The 22,851-nt window shown below is 53.5% G+C and overlaps 1 protein-coding gene across 1 annotated transcript; it reads left to right on the forward strand.

The window, feature by feature from the left end:
• Positions 1-10,654: 10,654 nt before the first annotated feature.
• SPACA6 (sperm acrosome associated 6) lies at positions 10,655-20,123 on the forward strand (the record flags this gene model as incomplete). Its single annotated transcript, XM_082862726.1, has 9 exons — positions 10,655-10,868; positions 11,168-11,245; positions 17,372-17,440; positions 18,159-18,182; positions 18,551-18,628; positions 18,759-18,865; positions 19,290-19,446; positions 19,532-19,742; positions 20,039-20,123. The coding sequence occupies 9 exons, from the start codon at positions 10,655-10,657 to the stop codon at positions 20,070-20,072; spliced, it is 972 nt and encodes a 323-aa protein (XP_082718852.1). The 3' UTR covers positions 20,073-20,123.
• Between the last annotated feature and the right edge of the window lie 2,728 nt (positions 20,124-22,851).

The following is a 22,851-nucleotide window of genomic DNA, read 5'->3' on the forward strand; positions in this document are numbered from 1 at the left end:
AAGGGAAGCCAAGCAGGATAAGGACCACTGCACTGGGAAGGAATAGTGGCTGAGATGGGGAACTAGTTACACTCAGAGGAACTAATCAAGGGAATTCCCTGGTGGTCCAGTGGTTAGGACTCTGCGCTTCCACTGCAGGGAGCACAGGTTCAACCCCTGGTCGGGGAACTAAGATCCCACATGCCATGCGGCAGCCAAAAAAAGAAAAAGAAAAAAAAAAAAAAAGAGGAACTAATCAAATAAGTAAACACATTATGGCTAAGGGGAACAGATTTCCCTTTCTCAGGGAAGGGATTTACACATATGGGAAGGCAGAAAACCAGAATGACCCAAGTGGTATTGGGTAGGAACTAGAGGTAAAGGAGTGAACTCATGAATTTCAATATGTGTTTTATGAATAGATTAATGAATGTGTGCAGACGAGAGACTATTTCCAACTAAGTCAGGAACGAGACAATAAGCTCCCACTGACTGTCACAATTATTATTTAACATTCTAACTGTGGGGTTCTTGGTTGTGAAGGAAACCAATTTGGGTTAACTTAAGCAAAAAGGGAATTCATTCATAGGACATTGGGCAGCTGACAGATAGGATGAGAAAGCTTTAGTTCCAAGTTTAGAAAATGGGTCAAAACCCAAGGAAACAATGGAAGGAGAATCATCGCCAAGTTTGCCGAGGGACAGCCTCGTTCAGTGCCAAGGCCATCAGAGGGAGCACAGGACCCTTCATGATGTCTTTATACACTCTCAGTTCATTCAGACATGTGCACACTAGCCACTAGTTTCAGGGAAAGCAAGTATCTAGCCTTCAAGTCCTTGGTGGTGGGAAGTAGAACCTCCCCCAACGATGGAATTCCCAAACAGAGAAATATAGTTCAGCTCCTCAGTGCAAACTATATTTGCACACCCTCGTTGTTCTGAGAGTGCTAGCTAAATGCAATTATAAAACAGAAGCAAATAAGAGGTTTAAATACTGGGAAGGATGTATCCTTATTATTTGCAATTAGTGTGATTATATACTTAGAACATTCAAAAAGTAACTGGAAATCTATTAGAAGCATAGGATGACGCATTAAGGTGTCAAGTTATACCACAGTTTTTCAACTTCAACACTATTGATATTTGAAACTGGACAATCCCTTGTTCTGGGGGGGGGAGAGGGAAAATGTCTTGTAGGATATTTTGCAGCATCTGTCTTCCACTCACTAGATGCCAGTAGCATCCCTCTCCCCGACTCAGTAAGGACAAGCAAAAATGTCTCCAGACTTTGACAAACGTCCCCTGGAGGGAGAACAAAATCACTCCCATTTGCATCCGATTAATTAATTTATAAAAGTCAATAACTTTCATCCATTAAAAAAGGACCAATGGAAAATTCTTTTTGTTCTATCTGGAGTGACATTGTGTATGGTGTGAGATAGGGATCTAATTTTACTTGTTTCTTCATCAGATCTTGATTAGTGTATATAGCTTATATCTTGCCAAGTCAAAGAACTTGATAATGAGTTGTGTTTTTCTGTAAATTCTCTGGGGTTTTCTAGGTAGGGGATCCTATCATCTGTAAAAGATGACAATCTTGTATTTTCATTTCTCACTTATACACTGCTTGTTTCAATTTCCTGTCTAGCTTCCTTCCCTGGTACTTCAGGAGCAATTATAATTGTGTTAATAGAGAGACTCTGCCCCAGTGTTCATAGTAGCACTATTTACAATAGCCAACACGTGGAAGCAACATAAGTGTCCATCGACAGATAAATGGATAAAGATGTGGTATACACACACACACACACACACACACACACACACACACACACACACACACACACAATGGAATACTACTCAGGCATAAAAAAGAATGAAATAATGCCATTTGCAGCAACATGGATGGACCTAGAGATTATTATACTAAGTGAAGTGAGTCAGACAGAGAAAGACAAGTATCATGTGATATCGCTTACATGTGGAATCTAAAAAAGTGATACAAATGAATTTATTTACAAAACGGAAAGAGACCCATAGACATAGAAAACAAACTCATAGTTACCAAAGGGGAAAGGGGAGGGATAAATTAGGGGGGTGGGATTAACACATACACACCCCTATATATAAACTTGATAAACAACAAGGACCTACTGTATAGCACGGGGAACTGAATTCAATACTTTGTAATAACCTATGACGGAAAAGATATAATTGAATCACTGTGCTGTACACCTGAAACTAACACGACATTGTAAATTGACTATACTTCAATAAAATTTAAAAAATAAAAATAGGGGCTTCCCTGGTGGCGCAGTGGTTGAGAGTCCGCCTGCCGATGCAGGGGACACAGGTTCTTTCCCCGGTCCGGGAGGATCCCCCATGCCGAGGAGCCATGGCCGCTGAGCCTGCACGTCCGGAGCCTGTGCTCCGCAATGGGACAGGCCACAACGGTAAGAGGCCCGCGTACCGCAGAAAAATATATAATAATAATTTTAAAAAATAGGGACTTCCCTGGCGGTCCAGTGCTTAAGACTCCGCATTCCCAGTGCAGGGGACACAGGTTCAAATCCCTGGTCAGGGAACTAAGACCCCACATGCCGCATGGCGCAGCCAAAAAAATGAAATAAAATAAAGTAAATTTAAACAAATTTTAAAAATAAAATACAATAAAAATGAAAATAAAACTTTTTCAAAAGATGAAAAATAAAATCTTAGATTCTAATCAGCTCTGTTGGGGGACCACACATGAATGAATGTTCTGTTCGGCCTGTATTGGGTCACATGCCCAAGCTATGTGTTTTGGGGGAGGGAGGAAGGGCGTTTTGCTAGAATATTCTTGTTAGAGTCACCTGGAGTGGTTGTCTCACAGGAAAGACAGGCTCTATTACCAGAGGAAGGGGAAGTGGATGGCTTGAAAAAACGGTACCCACTCCCACTCCAGTCTCCTTGAACCTCAGAACCACCTTCCCTCCGTTTTGCTGAGATGTGTAGAGTGGAGCGGCTGAAGGCTTTCGCCAGATGACTAGAAGGCATGGCCCTAAGGGGAAAGAGTTAGGCTGTGCAGAAACCCTCCCTCAAAAATCACACCAACCCCCCAATCCAGGAAAGGGTTAATAGTGGGAGTAAGATTTGTCATCTTCGTCCCACCCACCACCACCACACACACCAAGGAAAGGTGGCCCTGTCCCCAGTTCCTGCAAGTCCACCAGGGCAAACTGCCACTTGGGATTATTTAACGGCACGATGGGAGTATCTGTTGCATTTGGATCCTCTGGTATTTTCGTGCTCTGCCAGTCTGGGGATCATCGCACCTGCGGGGATTAAGTGGTGCTGCAGGGGATTGTCTTGAGTTTGGAGTTTAACCCTCACATGGCAGCACTCTCTGACGGTGCTGTAGGATTATGTCCGGTTGGGGGTTGATTCCTCCCATGGAAGGCTACTCTGCTACTTGGAAGTTCTTCATAACCTGGTGCCCCCTTTTCTACAGCATTAACAAAGGAGTCCTTGATCCAGACCTACTTCAGGGCGGGTTGAAATGTCTTTCTGGCTAACAGTTCCTGTTCCAGGAATTTGGGGATGGCCTTATGAAGGGTGGGGTGTTTCTATTTTCCATTGGCTTGCTGTTCTGAAGGATAATAGGAAAGGTAGAACTTGTGTCTCAGGAATTGATGGGAATGGTGGTCTACCTGTATCTTAAGGGGATGGGAATTATGGATGTTGGGTACCAAGGTCTGACAAGAACTGTAGTACTTGTGTGCAAACGTCAGATGGGAGTGGTGGATCCCAAGGCTCAGGGGCTAATGGGAATGAATGGTGAATCCTGAGTCCCAGGGGTTTATGGGAATAGTGATCCTGAGTCTCAGGGGCTGATGGGAAAGATGGATCCTGAGTCTCAGGGATTTGTGGGAATTGCAGTAACTAAGTCTTAGGTGCCAAGGGATTTGTGAACCCTGTATATCAAAGAATGATGGAAACAGTGGTTCCTGTGAGTCACTAACCAATGGTGGTGGAGGCCTTATGTTTAAGGAACTAATGAGAATTATGTTCTTTCATCCCAGAGGCTTAAGCAAGTCCCAGCCTAATCCATAAACCATTTGCTTTTCATCAAACCCTCCATTCATTCATTTAGCAAACATTTTCCTGAGTCTCTGCTCTGAGCCACACCCTATGCTGAGTGATACTGAGAACAGAGATGACTCAGACCTCAATGTTGCCCTCACTGAATTCTCAGAGACAGACCCAGACATCGAGAATTACAGCACAATGGCGGAGGGCGGGGTGGGGGGACCACTTCCCTGGCAGTCCAGTGGTGAAGACACTGCACTTCCATTGCAGGAGGCGGGAGTTCGATTCCTGGCAGGGGAACTAAGATCCCACATGCCACGTGGCGCAGCCAAAAAAAAAAAAAAAAAGAGAGAGAGAGAGAAAAAAAAAAATACAGTGGGATCAGGGCCAGTACCAGGAGACAGCAGGGTGACGTGGTTACTATCCTGACCTGACTGCAGGGTATCTGGGGTGAGTGTAGACTAACAGTAATTCTGGATACCAAATCAAGGTACAGGGTGTGACAAAAGGTCCTTTTATCAAACGTGAATTTGTGTGCATGACAAGTCCAACCTCTGCTGGAGAGCAATCCCAGGTGAGCTGCACATTTTCCCAGAGGCAGCCCATCTCCAAAGAAAGGGCATAGAACTTGGAGCCAGAGAGGCGTGGGTTCGAATCCTAGCTCTGCCATTCACTTTGTGAGCTTGGGTAACTCACTCTTCAGAACTCAGTTCCCTCATCCTTACATGAAGATAAAACAGTTCCTAAAAATAAGACTGCTGTGTTAACTGAATGACATAATGTATAACAAATACCCAGCCCAGGGCTTGTCCCTAAGTAGACGTTCAATAAAAGGTATGGTTGCATCATTATTATTCCTATCATTAGTAATTAATGACAAAATTTAAAGGCCCTAGAAGTATTTATCAAATATCTGGGTTCAGCAGCTTAAGAGCATTGTAAGAAGTCAGTTCTTTAAAAAGCCCAGTAATTTGAATATTCATAAGCATTAGTTTCTTTATGTAAAAAAAACCCCTCTTAATTGATTGAATAAGTAGGGCTGAATAAATTTATACAATGGAATACTATATAGCCGCTAAAATGAACGAGGTACCTCTATAAGCTCTGTAGATATAGGAGGATCTTCAGGATATAGTGTTAAAAAAAAAAGCAAAGTATAGAATAATATGATCCCACCTGGGGACAAAAAAGGCGGGGTGGTATAATATATGTGTGTAAATGTATAGACTTTCCCTGGAAAGATACACAAGAAACTGGTAAGCATAAGCTGTCCCCAGAGAGAAGTGGGTGTCCAGGGACAGGGCGGGAGGAAACTGCATTTTTCACCGTCTGAGCTCCAGAACGCTATACCCACCACATGTCTTCCCTAAATGTCCTCTGGCCTTTAATGTCGACAAGGTCCCAAGCTGCACACAGCATCTTCCCTCTCCTGTCCTCCCTTCTTCCTCTTGGTTCCCCATCTGGAACAACTCCTGTCCCCTCAGTTTCAGGGCCAGACTTCTGGCTGTTGTATCTTCTTCACCTCTTCCATCACGCCCCTCACATTCTCTGCCCCACCACCTCCTCTGGGTCCCCAGGGTCCCAGCCCCTGATCAAGCGTCCTCCTCCCCAGCCTCCCAGCCTCCAGTAGTCTCTCCCCCTCATCTCATCCCCCACGGCCCTCAGAGGGGTCTTTCTGACACCCAGCTCTGACCCTGTCCCTCCCCTTGCTCACAGCCCTCCAAGGATCCGGGTCACCCTCACGGGAAAGTTCCCAGCCCGGTCTTCCGAGCGAAGAGGAACCTGGCCCCGCCCACCACCTCGGCCTCCTCTTCCAGGCTCCTGGGCTCCCGTCAGACCTGACTGCCTGCCCTTCCCCCAGAATGGCCCCTGGTTTCCTGCCTTTGGGTCTCCGCTCGAGCTGTGCCCTCTGCCTGGAACGCCCTTACTGCTGTCTCTCTCTCCCTCTCTCTCTCAACAATTCAGATCTAACTTCTCCCAGGTCTTGGAGGTCATAACCACGGCCTTCCCTGGAGGTCCTTTCCTCCCACAGACGCTGGGTCCTCCCTCTGTCAAACCCCGACCGCCCTGAATTGGAACTGTCTGCGTCTGGGTCTGTCTCCTCCGTAAGACTGTGAGCTCCGTCTGCAAGGGCAGATCTGGGTCTGATTCACCCTTCTCTCCCCAGTGGGTGGGTGGGTGGGTGGAGAGCCCGAAGCCGAGGGAGGGGAAGGAGGCTGGGAGAGCAGGAAGGGGGAGAGAGAAGAGGGGGGAGAGGAGCAGACCCTGATTGGGGGGGGTTGATGTAAGGAGAAAGAGAGAGACGCGGAGACGAGACAGAGGGGAACGCACAGGGCCAGGAGGAGGCAGGCGGGCAAAGAGAAGGAAAGGGAGGAGAGGTGGAGGGGACGAGAGAAAGCGGAGAGAGAGGAGAGAACCGGCCCCGGCCGAGGGAGGAGGGAGGAGGGAGGAGTGCGAGCGCTGCCGGCTCTGCAGCCTCCCGGCCCCTTTTGTCCCTTCCCTCCTCCCTGCGTCACGCTCCCCGGCCCGGCCTCTCCTCCCTGCTCCCTCCCCCGCCCCGCTCCTCCTCCCCAGGGCTGGATGGAATTTTTTCCCCTGGACCGGGGCCAGCTCCGAGGCGGGGGGGTGGCGGGGGGGGGGGAAGCCAAGCCGGACTGGGCCTGGCGATGGGGAGGGGCCGGGGCGGGGGCCCCCTGGGGAGGGGGCTGGTCCGGCGGGGTCCCGGGCGGGGGAGCCGGGCCCGCAGAGCCGGGAGGAGGCGCAGGCCGGAGGGAATCGGGGAGGAGGGAAGGAGGATGGCGGGGACGCCGGGAGGAAGAGGAGAGGCCGTCGGGCGGCGGAGGCGGGGAGAGGATGGAGAGCTGTCGGCGGCGGCGGGGCCCGGCTCAGCCCGGCCCGGGCGCTGCCCACCGAGACCCCTTCCCCCCGACGCTGGAGCTGCGGAGCCGTGAGTCTGCGGAGAGGGAGGGGGATGGGGCCCGGGACCCGAACTCCAGGGTCCCTAGGGGGAGGAGGCAGCCGGGGGCCTGGATTTCTGGGTTCTTGGAGGAGGAGGGGGCTGGGAACCCAGACTCCTGAATCCTTGGAGGAGGGGACTGGGGGCCTGGATTCCGGGATCCAGGAGGAGGAGCGGGCGGGGAACACCTCCTGGTTTCCATTGGGAGGAGAGAGATGGGGCTGGGGTAGCTGGGTTCGGAGCTGGAGCCGACTAGGGCGAGATGCCCTCCCGCGCCCTCAGGGGAGGTGGAGGGAGAGAGTCTGGCTTTGGAGGTGCCTGTGGCAACGGAAGGGTTAACGTCTGGCTGGAGGGGAGGGGGAGGGGCAGGGAAGGGGCTGCGGGGCTTTGAGGGGTCAAGGGTGAGCCGTGCAAGTGGGAGGGGGCTGCAGAGGAGTGGGGGAGGCTGTCTGGGCTGCCAGACAGGCCAGGGTCAGCGGCGGGGGCAGGGGATGTCTGGCGGAGGAGAGGCCCAGCATCCAGGCTCCCCTGGGGACCCGGGATTCCAGGCCCCAGCCCCCTCCTCCCTTAGACCTGGGAGTCCGCGACGCAGCCCCCTCCCTCAGAATTCCGAGTGCGAACCCCTAGCCCCCTTTACCCCAAGATCCAGGAGTCTGGGCCTCCAACCTCTCCTCCCCTCAGACCTGGGGCTCCACGTTCCATCCCCCGCTCTCCACGAAAGCCCGGTGTTCGGGCCCCCAGCCCCTTCCTGCCCAGAACCCAGGAGTCCCCACCTCCTCTTTAGCCCCAGCTGGAGTCCAGCCCTCTGGGGGTTAAGGGGGCGGGGCCAACTGGTTGCCATGGTGCCAGACTGTTTGGGTCTGCTCTCTGACCCTTGGGGGCTCCCCAGGGTCTGCAGAGAGGGAGAGGGGGACCCAGACCTGGGGGAAGTCCAGTGCCAACCTTTTCCCCAAATCCGGCCTATGGGCCCAGGGAGTTCGGGCCTCCACCAAGGCCTTGTCCAGTGACCTTGAACAAGTCCTGACCCTTCTCTCTGGGCCTCAGTTTTCCCGAGGAGAAATGTGTGGGAGGAGTGGGGAGATGCTCAGGTCCTGCAAATCTTTAAGATTCTCAGCTTCCCCTCTGCTCTCACCCCCCTCCTCAGGCCCCAGGCAGCCCCGGGGCATGCTGGGAACCCAGGCCTGGGCTCTGGGCCAGGTTGTTGGGTGGGGGGGCGGCGGGGGCAGCCTCCTCCCTTCCCCTTCCTCCCCACCTTGGCCTGACTCTCGCCCCCGCCGGAGGGTCTGGGAGGTTGGGAAGGAGGGAAGGGGAATGAGAGCTGGGACCGTAGACCCGTCTCTGGCCCCTTCCTCCCCCCTTGCCGCCTCCGCCCCCTTCCCGCCTCTCCTCCCCCTCCTCAGTAGGTCGCTACCCCGGCCCTGGGCCCCTTCTCCAGCCACCCCAGCTCCAGACCTGGCTCCGAGCTGCTGCGAGGGGGAGGGAGAGAGGGAAGGAGAAAGGGAGAGAGAGAGAGAGAAGGGGAGGGAGGGAAGGAAGGAGAGAGACCTAGGAGGGAGGGAGGGAGAAAGGGAGAGAGAAAAGGAGAGAGACAGAGACAGAGGGGAGCGAAGGAGACAGAGGGATGGAGAGAAGGCGGGCAGCGAGAGGGAGGCAAACAGGAAAGAGGGGGAGAGGAGAGTGAGACAGGGAAATTGAGGGAGAGAGAGAAGGAGAGGGACAAAGACGGGGTGGCAGGGAGAAGAGGAGGGTGAAAGACAGAAGGGAAAGGAAAAGAAAGAGAAAAGAGAGAGAACCAGGAGGCGGGGAGAGGAGAGAGAGAGGACTCAGCAAGGAGAAGGCCGAGCTGAGGGGGAGGGTGGGCAACGCAGAGCGGGGAGAAGCGTGCAGAGGCTGGAGGAAATGGAGACCAGGTAAGACGGAGACTGAGCCAGCGGCAACACGGCAGGATGGGGAGAGAGAGCCAGAAAGATGGAGATGGAGCCGGAGACAGTGAGAGCAAGACGGACGAGGCGGAGGCTCTCGGGTGCACAGACTCAGCCCAGGGGTGGGGAAGCGTGGGTGCTGGTCCCGCCACCTTGCGGGCCTGGCCCCTCCCACTCACCAGCTGACTGGGGCTCAGCCTTCCCACCTGCAAAATGGGGGTGCTGATGGCACCTTGAGCCCCTGCCTGCCACATGACAGAGGCCTGGGGCGGTATCAGCGCTCAGGGATCCTAGCTGTCAGTGTTGTGCATGATGAGAGGCCAAAGGAAGGGAGGAGAGAGGGGAAAAAATACCCAGAAAGGCACGACGGTTTTGTACCCCGTGGGCGGTCTCCACACCGGCCCTGGATTTCTGAATCTGACAGGTAGGTAGGGAACTGTCTTGTCCAAGGGACCAAACTCCAAAACAGGTGAGGTTCCCTCTGACCCGGGATCCAGGAAGCCAGGCTGTGTCTTCTCCAAGGAGGCAGGCCTGGCCGGACTCCCAGGTCTGAGGGAGGGGGCTGGGGGGCCTGGCTTCCTGGGTCCCCAGTGGAGAAGGGGGCTGTGGACTTGGACTTCTGAATCTGGGGGAGGAGAGGAGGCTAGGGGGCCTGGATTGCGGGGACCTGTGGGGAGGAAGGGGCCTGGGGCCTGAATTCTTGGGTCCCTGGTGAGGAAGGGGCCGAGGGGCTGACTCCTGGGTTCCTTGGGGAGGAGGGGGCCGGGGGCCCGCATTCCTGGGTCCTGGCACCCACCCGTAGAACCGACCTTGCGGGGCCTTCGCCGCACACAAGCTCGTGTCTGTGGGTCCGTGTCGGGGGCTCACCATCGCGGCTGGGGCCTCCCCGGCCCTCCCCGCCCTCCCTGGCCCCCGTCTGTCCGTCCAGTCCATCCGTCTGTCTGTCCACCTGCCGCGCCCCCCGGGCTGAGGTAGGAGGTTGTATAGTTGAGGAGGACACCCACGGAGATCACTATACGGCCTCCTAGCTTTCCCCAGGCTGCGCCCTGCACGGGACGGCCCGGCGGGGACCCCTGACCCCGGTCCCCTGCCCCACCCCGCCAGGCTGGGGAGAGGGGCTGCCGCAGATATCGTGGGAGGAGAGGCTGGGCTGTTCCTCGTGTCCTCGTCCCTACATTCCTTCCTGCCCCTTCCCTCAAAGAGTTTCTCTCCCATCAAGATATCTCTGTTTTGCTTCCTCTCTGTCTCTCCATCTCCGCTGGGTCTCTGCACAGTGACCTCTGAGACCCTGTCTCCATCTGTCTCTTGTGGTGCTTTCTGGGTCTCTGACGCTCCCCATGTCTCTCCATGGCTTGGTTTCTGTCTTTCGGGCCCTCACGGTGTCTCTGTGCCATGTCCATTTCTGCTGCACCCCACTACCACACCCCAGGGCTTGGCGGGCCCCCGCACACCGTACTGCCGGCCTCTGGGTCCCTGAGACCCTTTAACCTGTGAGGACGTCCAGGGTCACAGGTGAGGTTCTTGGGAGCCTGGCATCCGGCCCAGCCATCAGCCTGGGGTCCGACCCCTGACCCCTGACCCAATACACCCTTCCTCCCTGAAAACCCTGGAACCTGACATTGGACTGGAGACTGCAACCTGACCTCTGACCCTGTATCTTGAGCCCCTCCCCCACACCACTGTGACCTCACAAAAGTCTCCAGCTTCTCCACAGGCTGAGACCCTCCGCTATGGCCCTTCTGGCCGCAGGGAGCGCTGTGCCGTCCGCCCTGGTGGCCCTCACGGTCTTCCGGGCCTCTGCCTGGGCCTGTCTCCTCTGCTTCACGTCTTACAATGAGCGCCTCCAAATCTGCCAGATCTTCGTCGGCCTGGAGAGCCCCGACCTTGGGAAGTGTGAGGAGGCCTTAACAGATGCCTTTAAGGGCCTCCAGGACACTGAAATCAGTGAGGAGACACCCCACATCCTCCAGGGCCCCGAGGGGGGCATGTGGAGGGAGGGACCAGAGAGGCCTGGAGAGACTGAGGGGAACAAAGGCTCAGAGACGGGAGGATGGAGACTTTGCGGGGGCCAGAGACTCAGAGACGGGAGGACAGAGGCTTTGCGGGGGCCAGAGGCTCAGAGACAGACGGGAGGACAGAGGCTTTGCGGGGGCCAGAGGCTCAGAGAGAGGCAGAGGAAGGTCCACTTTGGGGATGTGGTGTTGGGGAACCGCTTCGCCCCAGCTCCTGCCTCCGACCCCCAGACTACGAGGAAAGGAGCCATCTGCACGACGCCTTCACCCAGATGACCCACTCCCTGCAGGAGGTGGCCGCTGCCCAGGGTGAGTGGGGCGGGGCTGGCAGCGGCGGGAGATGCGGGCTTGGAGCCCCCAGGAGATGGATGTTTGTGCGGGGAAAGCCCAGAACTTGACAGCGATCTCGGAGGAGGTGACGCTTGGAAGCTGAGGGAGCTGGGCAGCCTTGTCGGGGAGAGGAGATGGGCAGGGGCTGGTGGAGACAGTGCAGAAGTAACTTAGAGTCTCAAGCCAGCTGGGATCAGGGAGATGTGCGTTCTGACCTCACTGTGTGGCTTGCCCTCTTCCTGGCTATGAGATTCTGGATGCATCACGGCCCCCCCGCCCCCCCGGGCCTCAACTTACCCATCTGAGAGATGGGACAATCTCCTTGCCTCCCAGGGTGGCCTCAGAGCTCAGTGAGAGGCAGGGCTTCCCCAGTGAGACAGACTTCAGGGAAGAGATCTTCCTCTAGGATAAAACACACATATTCCCTACAGTTAACAAAGTAATTCCACATTTTTGACATGTGAGGCTATTAGGGGGCCGGAAGACAGGTAGGAACAGGGAGAGAGAGGATGATTCAGGTGACAGCTGTGAAGGGAGACAGGCACACGTGACAGCCTTGGGGTGGGTGAGACACACACTCTAGAGAAACACATGCATGTGCCGGTGGGGAGGGACCTCAGGGCTGGGGCGACCCTTGCAGCAGGCCACCGTGGTCATGTGACACAGGATCCCCCACCCCCACCCCCATGCCCGCAGTGTGCTGGAGACTGGGGATGGGAGCGCTCACTGCTTTGCAGCATAAACCGGCCACGTCAGTGGTCTGGGGGCTCTGCACTTATTTCTACATCTTAGCTGTTACTTCTTTCGCTTCCTGCTCTTGCCACGGAGCTTCTTTGACAAAGATCCCTAAACGTGAGGAGGTTCCCATCTATCCAGGGGGCTCCCGGGGGGTCCAGCATGGAGAAGACTTCAGCTGCGGATCCCCCACCCCCAAAGGGAGAGCTGAGGAACTCAGAGCTGACTGGGGAGGAGGGAGGAAGATTCCAGGAGATGCCTGTTCTCCCCGGTTTAGGCCAACTTGTCACACAAGGTTTTGAAAAGAGCAGAAACAAGTCCAGCTCTGAGTGTAGAAGACCCTGGCAAGGGCTGTGTGTGGGACCGACTGGAGCAGGGGAGAGCGTGGAGGCTGGGAGGCCTGGGTAGAGGCTGCTGTGAAGGAGGCCAGAGCTGGGGTGGGGATTGTGAAGTTGGAAAAGAGGGAATCGGGTAGACAGAGTCAAGGGCAGGAGGGATGGGGCTTGGATCTGATGAGCTCTTCAGGAAAAGGGGAAGAGGAGGATTAGGGGCCGTGTCCGGGGTCTGCCTCCATGCCTGAGGGGGCAGAGGGTCATCCCTGAGACCGGGAGCCTGGGAGGAAGAGCAGGGGTGGGGGCAGATGGCCAGCTGGGCGAGGATGTAATGACTGCGAGGGGCCTGGGGGACATCCAGGGTTCAGCTGGGAGTCAGGGAGACTTGACACTCTGTCCTGAAGGAGCAGGGCTGTGAGCCGGGGAAGGGCAGGGTCAGCTCTGCGTGTAGAAAGATCCTTTGGGGCCACATGGAGGACGGACTGGAGGGAGACTGGAGGCTGGGAGAAGCTGGTACTCCACAGATATTTATTGAATGTGCCAGGAACACCACCGGGGACACAGCTGTGACCAAAACTGCAAGCCACCTGCCCTCAGGTTGCTTATGTTGATTATTAAACATAACAAGTGAAATGCCATTGATGTCAGTTGGTGATCTGTGCTGTGGAGGAAAACAGAAGGGGGACAGAATGGGGTGGCCATTGGGGTGATCAGGAGAGTTGCAAATGAGAAGGTCCAATTGAGCAAAGACTGGAACGAGGGGACAGTGAGAGCCATGCGGATAACCTGGGGAGAGAGCTTCCAGGCAGAGGGGAGAGCCAGTGCAAAGGCCCTGGGGCCAGTGGTTCTCTAGCCCCACAGTGTATGTCAGACTCTCCTGGGAGCTTATTAAAATGCAGACTCCTGGGCCCCTCCCTCTGTTTCTGAGCAGTAGGTCTGAGGTGGGGCCCAGAAATGGACATTGCTAACAAGTTCCCGGGAGCTGCTGCTGCTGTTCTAGGGACACACTTTGAGAACCACTATGGTGGGCCCTTGGTCTGACCTTAGCCAAGGTGGCTCCTCTTTCCAGCTTATACTCAATGACCATCACTTTAGCCAGTCTCTTCGGCTTTTGCTCTTGATATGGGGAAGCCATTGGAAGATTTTAAGGAAGGAGGGGGTCTGACTAAAGCCACGTGGGTCAAGGGCAGAAGCAGAGAGACCAGTGAGGTCAGTGGTGGCTCGGACCAGATGCGGTGGTTCAGGTGGGCCCAGACCAACCTGCCCCTTATATGGAAGATGCTGTGTTTTGTTTATATATTTTTTTGCTGGCCACGCGGTGTGGCATGCGGGATCTTAGTTCCCTGAACAGGGATCGAACCTGTGCCCCCTGCAGTGGAAGCTCAGAGTCTAAACCACTGGACCACCAGTGAAGTCCTGGCAGAGTTACTTGTTAATTATCTTCCTAAAGGATATCCTTGTATCAGCCCTAGGAGGTGGAGTTTTATAGCCCCATTTTCCAGATGGGCAAGTTGGGACTCAGCTAGACAGGGAGGATGCACCCAGGAGATGTCTGGACCAGACATATATGGGGTGAGGGGTATGGGGAGAATCAAGGATGACTCCCGGGTCTCTCCCAAATGGAGGACCTGAGAGATGGACGTGCTGACTCAGAGTGGCTCCCGGTGGTGGCAGGTGACACTGTTAGTGCATATAAACCATGGAATGGATAATATGGTGTCAAGGAGGGCAGTGTGTGTACCACAGGTAGTGGTCGCATGTGGAGGCTCTGGAGTTGGACCACCTGGGTTCAAATCTAGCTATGTGACCTTGGGCTGCCTTCCTAACCTCTCTGTGCCTTGGTTTCCCCATCTCAAACTTGGGGATGGTAATACCAGGAGTTGACCCTTCTATGACACGGTGTGCCAGGCACCATTCCAAGCACTTAGAGACATTATCCCACATGGTCATTAAATGGTACCTGGCACATAGTTTGGAAGGGGAATGCTTTTATGTTGTATGACATTAAATCCTCCCCGCCAACCCTGTGAGGTAGACGCCAATATTGTCCCCGTTTTATGAACGAGGAAACTGAGGATCAGGAAGGTTAAATACTTGGCCGAGGTCACATAGGGAGGAGGATGTGTGATGGCTAGCTCAGGTGTGCGACAGGTGTGCTTATCATCGGAAGAGACAGGACTCAAACCCAGATGATCAGAAACAGTTGAAGTTCCTAATGAAGCACCTCTTTTGGGGGAGACTTTATAACATCCACCCGCGCCCCCTTGTGGTTCAGTGGATATAGCCCCTGCCCCTTGGCCTCTCTGGTTATTTCACTCCATCCCTACTTTACTCCCATGCTTCTCCCCTGCCCCATGGCTGACTTGGTGTATCCCTTCCCCGTGAGTCATTTGGTCTGGTCCACAGATATTCCTTAGATGCCTCCTCCAACATCCTGGCCTCTCATTTGAGCACCCGACTCGGACCACATCCTCCCGACCATCCTGCCATCTCCAGACCACATGCCTGCCTTGTGGCCAAGGAGAGACCACTAAGTCCTCGACCCCTCATTTTGAACCTGCTTCCTGGCTTCAGCGCCCCCTCCAGCTTCTACCCAATGATCATCACTTCAGCCAGTCTCTTGCCAATATTCTCAATTCCGTCCTGTTTTGTACGGTTTTAAATTGCAGAGAAACCTGCACTGGCTTAAGTAAGCTAGAAGTTTATTCCTCCCATAAAAAATAAGTCTTGAGTTAGGCACTTAAGGCTAGTATGGCAGCTCCATTTTCCTGGGAACCCAAGCCCCTTCCAGCTTTCTGCCTTACCATCTTAGGGTATACCCCCTTATCCTCATGGTCCTTTATAACTGCTAGAGCGCCAGCCATCAAATCTAAGTTTCAGGCAACAGGATGGAGGAAGGGGAAGGGGTCAATAATATGTCACCATTTCTCTCTTAAGCCTGCTTTCTGTAACTCACACATGACATTTGCACTTAATCTCAGGGAGCAGAAGTTGGTCATATGATCACAGCTAAGTCACATGACCACAACTAGCTGCAAGGGAGGTTGGGAAATGCAGTCTTTTAGCTGAAGCCGGGAAGGGTGCTTTCTCAGCTAAAATGCAGTATTATGTTACTAAAGAGAAAATAGATATTTTGAGGCAACTGGCAATCCCTGTGTATTTGTTTGCTAGGGCTGCTGTAACAAAATACCACAGACCGGGTGGCTTAAATAACAGAAACTTATTTGTTCACAATTTTGGAGGCTAGAAGTCCAAAATCAAGGAGTCAGTGTCAGCAGGGTTGGTTTCTTCTGAGGCCTCTCTCCTTGGCTTGTAGATGACTGGCTTCCCTCTGTGTCCGTGTCCAAATTTCCTATTCTTCTAAGGACATCAGTCATATTGGATTAAGGCCCACCCTAAAGACCTCATTTTAACCTAATTACCTCCTTAAGACTCTATCTCCAAGTACAGTTACCTTCTGAAGGACTGGGGGTTAGGACTTCAACATATGAATTTGGGAGGGAGACAATTCAGCCCATAGGACCCTGCCACGTTTCTTGATTTCCAAAACCGCCTCCACCTGTAAATCATTCCACCCATCCACTTTGAAAAAGCCCCAAAACATTATAGCTTGGAGGCCATTTCAGTGGTCAAAACTCAAACATCCATAAGGACAGAGAACATAAAAAGAGTGAGGGACTTCCCTGGTGGTTAGGACTCCACGCTTCCACTGCAGGGGGCACAGGTTCGATACCTGGTCGGGGAACTAAGATCCCGCATGGTGCCATGTAGCATGGCCAAAAAAAATAAAATAAAAATAAAGAAGAGAAAGAAAAGAAAGGGGAAAAAAAGGAGTGAAAGAGGGATAGAAATGAAGAGGCTGGGAGCTCTGTAAAAGTGGGTGTGTGCCCTGTCTGAAGGGGGAGGCTGCTACTACGCTCCGGCCAACTGCTGCCTCATGGAAGTACGGTCTCTCTTACAGCTCTTCCAAGTTTCTTAAAGGGATGCCAAACATTTTATGTGACTTTTCCCCAATTTTATATGATGGCAACTGGTTCATTTTAAAAAACACTTTCCAGGCCAAATATAACACATCCAAAGGATGGATCGGGGTCACTGCCTCCAGCTGTGGTCTCCATTCCAGTTGGATCCTGGAATTCATTCTACACATACTTATCTCTAAGACTCAGGGCCCTCTCCTGGGTTCTGAGGACATAGCACTAAGAGACAGACTTAAATGATCGCTATGTATATATAAAATATGTATTTGCGGGCTTCCCTGGTGGCGCAGCGGTTGAGAGTCCGCCTGCCGATGCAGGGGACACGGCTTCGTGCCCCGGTCCGGGAAGATCCCACATGCCCCGGAGCGGCTGGGCCCGTGAGCCGTGGCCGCTGAGCCTGCGCGTCCGGAGCCTGTGCTCCGCAACGGGAGAGGCCACAGCAGTGAGAGGCCCGCGTACCGGGGGGGAAAAAAAAATGTATTTGCAAACTGGTGAGAGCTATAATGGAATGAATGCAGCACTACTAGAGACAAAAACAGGGGACTGGATTAGATTATACTTGTCAGGGAAAACCTCTAAGGAGGTGGCACGAGGTGTGGCATGAAGGATGAGTAGGAGCAGCGGTAGAGACGTGCTGGAAACTGAAGGCGGCACGCGCAAAGGCCCTGAAGTGCTAGAGAATATGGTTCTTTTCATATTAGGGGAAACGAAAGGTGGGTATTAGGGATGGAATAGAGAGGGAGAGTAAGCCAGACCATAGAGCCTCGGAGGCCTTGGAAGACATGTGACCTTTATCCTCCCCTTTCCCCTCAACAAGATAACACAGATGATGCTGAGGGGTTCCATCAGAGAGGTTAGTCCAGAGTCAGCAGAAGGAAGGAGATTTGGGGATCTGTCAGCCTTTGGGGTAGACAGGGTAGGAGGATGTGGCCTATACCAGAGACATGGGGGTGGAGAGGGGTTGGGGGAGGGGCACAGGCACGATGACGGCGAGTTCTGTCAAGCCCGGCCAGCCTTGGGGAAGGGTCTTTACTACAAGGACTCCCTCTACGCTCCAGGGTCCTTTCGGGTTGCCTTTCCTCATGCCGCGGAGAAAATGCAGAAGATTATATTACAGCTTAAAGAAGGTAAAATAGACCATCTCCTTCCCTCAGAAACAGACAATTAGAAAACCCCACTCCCGAGACCCCCATCTGCTCCCTTCAGCGCAAACCCCTGGTCCGATCTCTGAGCCGAGCTTCCGTTGGTGGGTCACTCGGGACACAGCCTCTTCCTCTGCTTGGACCACTCTGGGTCCGGCCCCGCCCCTCCGACGGAAGGTTATCTCTAGCTGGAACGCTTCTTAGGACGGTCCTGTCCCAGATTAGCCCGGGCCTCTTCCTGGATCTCTGTGTCTGGCCCTGTGCACTCTGAAAGGTTTCCTTTCCAACCGGGCCGCCTTAGGGGCTACTTCCAGCCCAACCACACCTCTAACTGGGCCCCCTAGTTAGACTTTGTCCCCTCTGAGCATCGCCCAGGATCTAAGCCCGCCCCGTTTGACGGAATACACCGGAACTGGCCCTGCTTCCTTGGTGAGAGCAGCAGGCCTGCCGCCCTTTTCCCCCCACCCCTTCTTAGACGCTAGCAGCAGGCCTGTGCCTGACCTCTTAGTGGAATGCTGCAGGCCTGGCCCCGCCTACAGGTGGAATGCAGCAGGCTTGGCCCCGCCCCCTAGGTGGACCGCGTCAGGCCTGGCTCTGTCCTCTTGGAGGAATGCATCCGGCCCAGAAACGTTTCCTCTAGGGGAACTTAAGGTGGGCACCTGCCGCGACTTCCAGGGTAGTGACGCTTGCTTTCTCTCCGCAGTCCAGGCCTGCATCCGTCCCTGCGGTAAGCACATCATTCAGAGCTCAGAATTGCGGGGGAAGCGGGGTGGTAGGTGTCGAAACCTGGGACAAATGGGAGAGGACGGGTGGGCCTCTGATCCGAAGGGGGCCAATACGAGCCCCGGGGAAAAGTAAGTAAACCAGGTATTGTTCACAAACCTCATAAAAGGCGGGTCCGAAAACCAAAGCAAACCAATAGGGATCCTAGAGGCTGGAGCGTGGTGAGAGCTGGCCAGTGAGCACAGGGAAGGCGGGGCCCAGATTCTGTCTGGCAGGTAGAATCCAAGGAGGTTAAATAGACCTTAAGGTGGCCGAAGGGACCCGGACTAGGGGAGGCAGATGGAGTCCAGATCCAGCGTTCCCGTCCCATAGGACTCCAGGAGGTCGCCCGGCGTTTCCGCTGCCGAGGATGCTACTCTACGGTCTGCGACCTCCCGTTAGACTGCCCAGGTGAGGGGCGTGGCCTTGAAGGGCAAGAAACCTGAAAAACTGGAAGAGGGAGCTGAGTGCGGAGGAGGCGTGGTCTGGGGGCGGGGCCGGACGTGGGCGGGCCGAGGCGGTGATGAGGACTTGTCTTCAGTTCAGGACTTGACGGTGACTCGGGGTCATCAGGCTATGTTCTTTTGCACTGTGAACTTCCAGCTGCCTAAGGAAGAGATCACCTATTCCTGGAAGTTCGCAGGAGGTGTGAGTCGGGGAGGGTCCAGCATGAAGACAGGAGGCGGGTTATGCTTTACTAGAGGATGGGGAGTCAGGATGCAGAGGGTGGGATTCGGTCTAGATTCAGACTTCGTGCAAGGGGAGGGTCTCGGCATTTAAGGTAAGGGGCAAGCTCACAATGCAGAACCAGAGCTCAGGGGTGGGTTATCCGTAGTTTTCGGCGGGAGAGCAAATACTAGGCCCAAGAGGCGGAGTCAAGACTTAGGAGGCGGGACTATGCGTGAAAGATCGGCGAATAAGAGCTGAGGGTGGGGCCAGGGCTCAGAAAGTCGTGGTCTAGCTCGGGGGCGGGGCTGTACGTTGTGGTTTGGCGAGTCTGGGCGGAGAGAATCTCTTCTGGGCTCGGGGCTGGGGGCCCTCCTCTCGCCGCTCCAGCCCAAGCGTCCCGCAGCTCCGGACTCAGGACCTGTCCTACTTCCGAGAGATACCAAGGGCCCGAGGATACCTGGCTCGGATCCGGCCGGTGCAGCCCACGCACCGCGGCACCTTCTCTTGCGTGATCACACACGACCAGCGGCCCCTGGCGCGGCTCTACTTCTTTCTGAACGGTGCGGGAGGGGCGGAGCTGCGCGGCAGGGGCGGGGCTACGTGAGGGGTGGGGCTCGTGCCCGGCTGACGTGCGCGTCCCCGCAGTGACAGGTCCGCCACCGCGCGGGGAGACTGAGCTCCAGGTCTCTTTTCGGGAAGTGTTGCGCTGGACGCCACGGGACGGGGAGATGATCGAACCCTGGACGCCCAGCCTGGGCGAGCTGCTGGCCAGGCCCGAGGCTCTAACGCCGGGCAATCAGTGCCTGCTCGCGGCCGCTGTGGCCTTAGCCTCAGCCAGTGCGACCGTGCTGGCGTGGTGAGTCCCTGGGACCCCAGAATCCCAGCATCTGGCTCTCCGTTCCCAGACCCAAGAGTCTGGGTCCCCAGCCCCTCCTCCCTCAGATCCAGAAGTCTGAGTCGCCAGACCCTCTTAGGAGTCCAGGCCCCCACCCCGTCCTTCCTCAGACCAGGAGTCATAACCCCCAACCCCTATTTTCTCAGATCTAAGAGTCCAAGCCCTATCACCACCTTTGGGACCTAGGCTCCAGGACCCAGATTTCTGGTCCCCAGCCCCTCTCACACACACACACGAACATCTCCTTTTTTCCCCAGGATGTTTTTTCGATGGTACTGCAGCGGCGACTAACAAAGCTATCTTTTTTATCCTATTTCCATCCCTAAAATAAAGACTCTATTTCAGCTCTCTAGATTCTTTCATCTTCGAAGGTGGTCACTACTAACTTAGGAGGAAGAGCGGCACACCCCAAAGATGCCCAGGTGCCCATGCCCCCATAACGACGGTAATAGGCGCAGCTGTTGCAGTGCAGGGTCCTGTAATGAGGCGTTAGGTGCAAGCCCAGACCCCTCCCCGGATTTCTGGCAGCATCCTGGACATTTCCGCCTGCAGCAGTCACCCTTCAAGAGTCCTTGATATCGCCCTGAAAGGCTGTTCCTCCCCCCAGACTTTCTTGCTGTCATAAAGGGCACCATCATCCACCCAGCTGCTCAACCAGAAACCGAAGTTGCGTTTAATTCCTCCTCCACTTCCAATCTAGTTCCACATCTCAGCCTTTTCAATTCCTAAATATCTCATGGAGATGCTCCCTCTCTGTGGTCTGCCACCGTCTCTTGTGTGGATCACTGCAGCAGCCAGTCCCCACCGGCCTCCCTGGCTCTGCTCAGCCTTGTGCCAGTGCAGTGCATTCTCCACAAAGCAGCCAGAGTGATTTTTTTTTTTGCTACTTTGGCTAAGGTTTTATTTATTTATTTATTTATTTTTGCGGTACGCGGGCCTCTCACTGCTGTGGCCTCTCCCGTTGCGGAGCACATGCTCCGGACACACAGGCTCAGCGGCCATGGCTCACGGGCCCAGCCACTCCGCGGCATGTGGGATCTTCCCGGACCGGGACACGAACCCATGTCCCCTGCATCGGCAGGCGGACTCTCAACCACTGCGCCACCAGGGAAGCCCTAAGGTTTTATTTTTTTTAATTTTTATTAGACTGTAGTTGATTTACAATACTGTGTTCCTACTGTACAGCAAAGTGAATCAGTTATACATATACATATATCTACTCCTTTTTAGATTCTTTTCCCATATAGGTCATTACAGAGTATTGAGTAGAGTTCCCTGTGCTATACAGTAGGTCCTTATTAGTTACCTATTTTATATATAGTAGTGTGTATATGTCAATCCCAATCTCTAGAGTGATATTTTGAAGTTTGTCAGATCAGGTCACTCCTCTGCTCAGAACCCTTCAGTGGCTCCCCATTGCTATTGGAACAAAATCCAGTTCCCTGCGAAGGCCTCCAAAGGCCCCCAAGGTTCTGGTTAACTTTGTCCCACCCCACTCTTCCCCCTTGATCTTTCTATCTTGCAGCTCCTCTGGCCTTTGCTCATTCGTTGTATTCATCATGATTCTTCTCATTCTCTCCAGGACCTGGGTACATACTAGTTTCTGCCTAGAATAATGTTCCCTTTTTTGTCTAGTTAACTCAGTTATGATTTCCCCTGAATGGCCTTTACATGCATTGACCCATTTAATCTCCAGGACAAGGCTGTGTGGGCGGACACTGTGTTTATGTGCCTGACTCCACTTCCCTCTCCTCCCCCTCTTTACTCTCTAGCCCCACTGGCCTTTTTTTTTTTTTTTTGTCCCTTGAACATGCAAAGTACAGTCCTGTCCCTGGGCCTTTGCACATGCTGTTCTTCCTACTTGAAATGACTTTACTCTGAACCTCACAAAGCCACCTCCCTCTCATTGCACAGGTCGCAGCTCAAATGTCACCTCTGATGACTCCCCTCCTCCCACATGACATCCCCCTATTTTATTTTATTTTTTATTTTTTAATTTTTTTTGGCTGTGCCATGAGGTTTGGTGGATCCTGGTTCCTGACCAGGGATCGAACCCGGGCCCTCAACAATGAAAGCACTGAGCCCTAACCACTGGATCACCAGGGAGTTCCCAACATCCCCCTATTTTAGCTTGTGCATTATACGTGTTCAGATCTAATGTAAACTTATTTTTTAATTTGGTTTTGTGTCTTCCCCACTTAAAAGGTAAGCTCCTTTATATTCTTATTCACCGATGTGTTCCCCTTCAATGATTCATTCAATCAGCAAATATTTACTGAGCGTTTACTATGTGCCAGGCATTTTCAAGGCACTGTAGACACAGCAATGAAGAAATCAGAACAGACAAAAACCTGCACCCTCAAGACAGGCGGAGGGGATTAAGAGATACAAACTATTATGTATAAAATAAATACGCCACAATGATGTAATGTACGGCACAAGGAATATAGCCAATATTTTATAATAACTTTAAATGGAGTATAATCTATAAATTATTGAATCTGTTGTATGCCTGAAAATTATATAATATTGTACATCAGCTGTACTTTAATTTAAAAAAAATCTGCACCCTCATGGAGTTTAGATTCTCATCGATGGTCAAAAAATAAACAAGAAAATTATGTAAAAATGTGCACCAAGGCATATGATAATATATGTGATGGAGAAAATAAAGCAGGGAAACGGGATGTTAGGGGGAGAAGGGTAGCAATAGGATCTTTGGAGAAGGCCCCACCCAAGAAGGTGCCCCTAGAATAAAGGCTTGAAGGGGATGAGGTATGAGCCATGTGAATATATGTGTTAAGAGCGCTCCAGGCAAAAGAAACAGCAGGAGCAAAGGCCCTGAGGCAGGGGTGTGCCTGGTGTGTGCAAGAACAGCCAGGAGTTCAATCCACTGGGAGCAGGGCTTTAGGAAATGAGTATGCAGTGAGGTCAGAGAGAACACGGAGGCCGCGGTGGGGGGGGGGGGGACCAGTTCATGCAGGACCTTGGCCACCCTAAGCTCTTGATTTTCCTCCGCATGAGATCATGGTGGTTTTTTTTTTTTTTTCATGGTGGTTTTTGAGCCCAG

The sequence above is a fragment of the Leucopleurus acutus genome, assembly GCF_964270905.1.
Source record: "Leucopleurus acutus genome assembly, chromosome: 20".
Taxonomy (NCBI): domain Eukaryota; kingdom Metazoa; phylum Chordata; class Mammalia; order Artiodactyla; family Delphinidae; genus Leucopleurus; species Leucopleurus acutus.